This window comes from Chanos chanos, chromosome 1 (assembly GCF_902362185.1).
Source record: "Chanos chanos chromosome 1, fChaCha1.1, whole genome shotgun sequence".
NCBI lineage: Eukaryota > Metazoa > Chordata > Actinopteri > Gonorynchiformes > Chanidae > Chanos > Chanos chanos.
The window spans coordinates 49,526,294-49,528,793 of record NC_044495.1 but is presented as its reverse complement, the minus strand read 5'-3'; the positions used below and the strand labels follow the sequence as shown (position 1 = coordinate 49,528,793).

The 2,500-nt window shown below is 43.9% G+C and overlaps 1 protein-coding gene across 1 annotated transcript in view; it reads right to left on the bottom strand.

Moving 5' to 3' along the window:
* dock8 (dedicator of cytokinesis 8) overlaps positions 1 to 2,500 on the bottom strand; it is a 43,262-nt gene that overhangs the window by 29,169 nt on the left and 11,593 nt on the right. The window contains exons 3-5 of the mRNA XM_030767458.1: positions 1,204 to 1,379; positions 651 to 722; positions 117 to 225 (exon numbers count right to left, since the gene is read on the bottom strand). Of these exons, the coding sequence (XP_030623318.1) occupies positions 117 to 225; positions 651 to 722; positions 1,204 to 1,379 (357 nt within the window). The remainder of the gene's footprint in view (positions 1 to 116; positions 226 to 650; positions 723 to 1,203; positions 1,380 to 2,500) is intronic.

Below are 2,500 nucleotides of genomic sequence, written 5' to 3'. Positions count from 1 at the left end.
CTTCCTGCTGTGGGACAACTGTGCTAACCACTGAGACACCGTGAGGCCCTGTTTAACACGTAAATGAAATTAATCTGACATGAAAAAGTTTAAGATAAAGTTTATTTCACGCATACCGGCGTCTCTTGTTTGTCGGGCAGGATATCTGACTCAAAGGTTTGTTTCTGGAGCTGTTTTTGAAGATTTGTCCGCTCTGAATATGCCGTCCATCCGTCTGTCTGACACCTTAAAAAAAAACACACACAGCCAAAACAATCTCAAACACATGTCAAATCACTGCTTACAAATCACATCAAGGTGCCTTCCACAGGCATTCAAATGCCTCACAGTCTTCTACGCAAAGGAGGCACAGAAGAGCCAAGACACTGGCTGTGAATACTCTAAAGGGTCTAAATACACAACACAATTTTCCCAGAGAAACCCCAACACGTCTGGTCTGAGAACAAGCCTTACTAATCAAGGCTAAGATAATCTGATGGAACTACAGGTGAGATACCTAAAGAGGAAACGACACTTGGGTGGTTACGTACACATTGGGACTGGCTGTCAGACACATGTGTAGACTCTCAGCTGGAGATAGGGTTTTGTCATTGTCTGTGAGGAGAAGAGAGGTAGCTATGATCTGAGAAGAGAGTGAGGAAAATACCAACCTCCTGGTCACCATCAACCAGGGCTGTGTATAACTCTGTACGCAGTCTCGCACATGAGGGTCCAGCTCCACCCTGCAAATACACACAATCACACACACACACACACACACACACACACACACACAAAAAAGGTAGATATGATTCATGGGTACACATACGGATATAAAAAACAAGTATAAACAGAGATAAAGAGAGAAAAGATACATTAAAATAGCAGTTTCATTTCCCCTCCCACTTTTCCTTTCCAGTCCAAAGCCACCCTGCACTGTAATCTCATCACCGGCTGCCGTAAGATATGGTAGATATGCACTGTTTTGAAGGGACATGCATTCTAACATACTAGCATCTCAATCAAGACAAAAAGCAGGAAGGCAGACAGTGTCTGTCTGAAAGAGATAAGCTATTTCCTCATATCATTTACCACAGTGCAAAGCCTTTTAAAGTAATTGGACAGGATTTGTTTACAATCGCACCTATGAATACGAGTAAGAAAGAAAACACATTTCTAAACTCTGTAAACCAAGACACAGATTAAGGGCTCAAGAGGACTCACCCCTCCTCTGGAATGGAGTGACGGACAGTCCGACATTCCGTGTCCACCAGTTCCACTTCCAGGTCATCATCTGGGAATTCTCCCAGCTCCTGCATGAGTTCCACGTCTCCACTGCTCAGCTGTGTCATAAGGTACTCTTCAAAATCCAGAGGTTCCACAGCGTCATAGGACGAAGGCTGAGGACAGGAGGGACAGCACAGGGTTAGAGCACAGAGATATCCAAACAGCACAGGGTCAGAGCACAGAGATACTGCAAACAGCACAGGGTCAGAGCACAGAGATACCGCAAACAGCACAGGGTCAGAGCACAGAGATACTACAAACAGCACAGGGTCAGAACACAGAGATACCGCAAACAGCACAGAGATACTACACATAGCAGAGTTAAGAGCATAGAGAGATTATAGACAGCACAGAATTACAGCACAGAGACATCACAGATAGTTCAGGGTTACAACCCAAAGATATCGCAGACGGTACAGGGTTAGAACAAGGAGGTATTCCAGACAGCACATGGTTAAAGCACAGGGGTATAGTTAAACTAGACATGTTATACTAAATCACTGAGGGATTACTCATAACTACAGGCCAAGCAGAGAGATAATGTGAACAGGCCAAAAACAGACATTTCGCTGACACGGGATTTTTATTTACAAGGCTGTGATGTGACAGGGTAAAGCACGGTGATTCTTTTACTCTAAAACAACACGCCAAGGCACCCGACTGACTCAGAATGTAACAGCACCACCTCCCAACAGTCAAGCACTCAATCTCCTTAAACACATTCTTGCCATCGGCTAAAAATGACATACATTTTCCTCAAAACAATTGAGGAAATGCCACGACATTAACAAATTAAAGAGGACAAACATTTCATATTTATCCACGCAAATGGAAGAAGAGGAGAAAAAAACAGATGAGTCATTAAAAGGTCTGAGGGTGTTTTGAAACCAGAACAAGAGACAATGCAGAGAACTGAAAGCTTAGAAACATCTAACAATTACACAGTGCAAAAGCTATCCAACAAGCTCCGTCAGGACTCAGCAGTGACAGGTTCAGACCTGCGTCAGGCCAGACTAATACTATACCCAGATCTCAACCCAGTCTCCAATCACTCGAAAGTATAACATAAGCATATAGAATGCACACGCAGATAAAATGCGAACGAAATGCACCCTCCCACCCTCAAACGCACACACACACGCACACACACGCGCGCGCACGCACTCCTTAATCTACACAACAAAGATATGAAATGAACTAAAGCGTTCAGATAAAGATTTCACGTGGTGTTCAC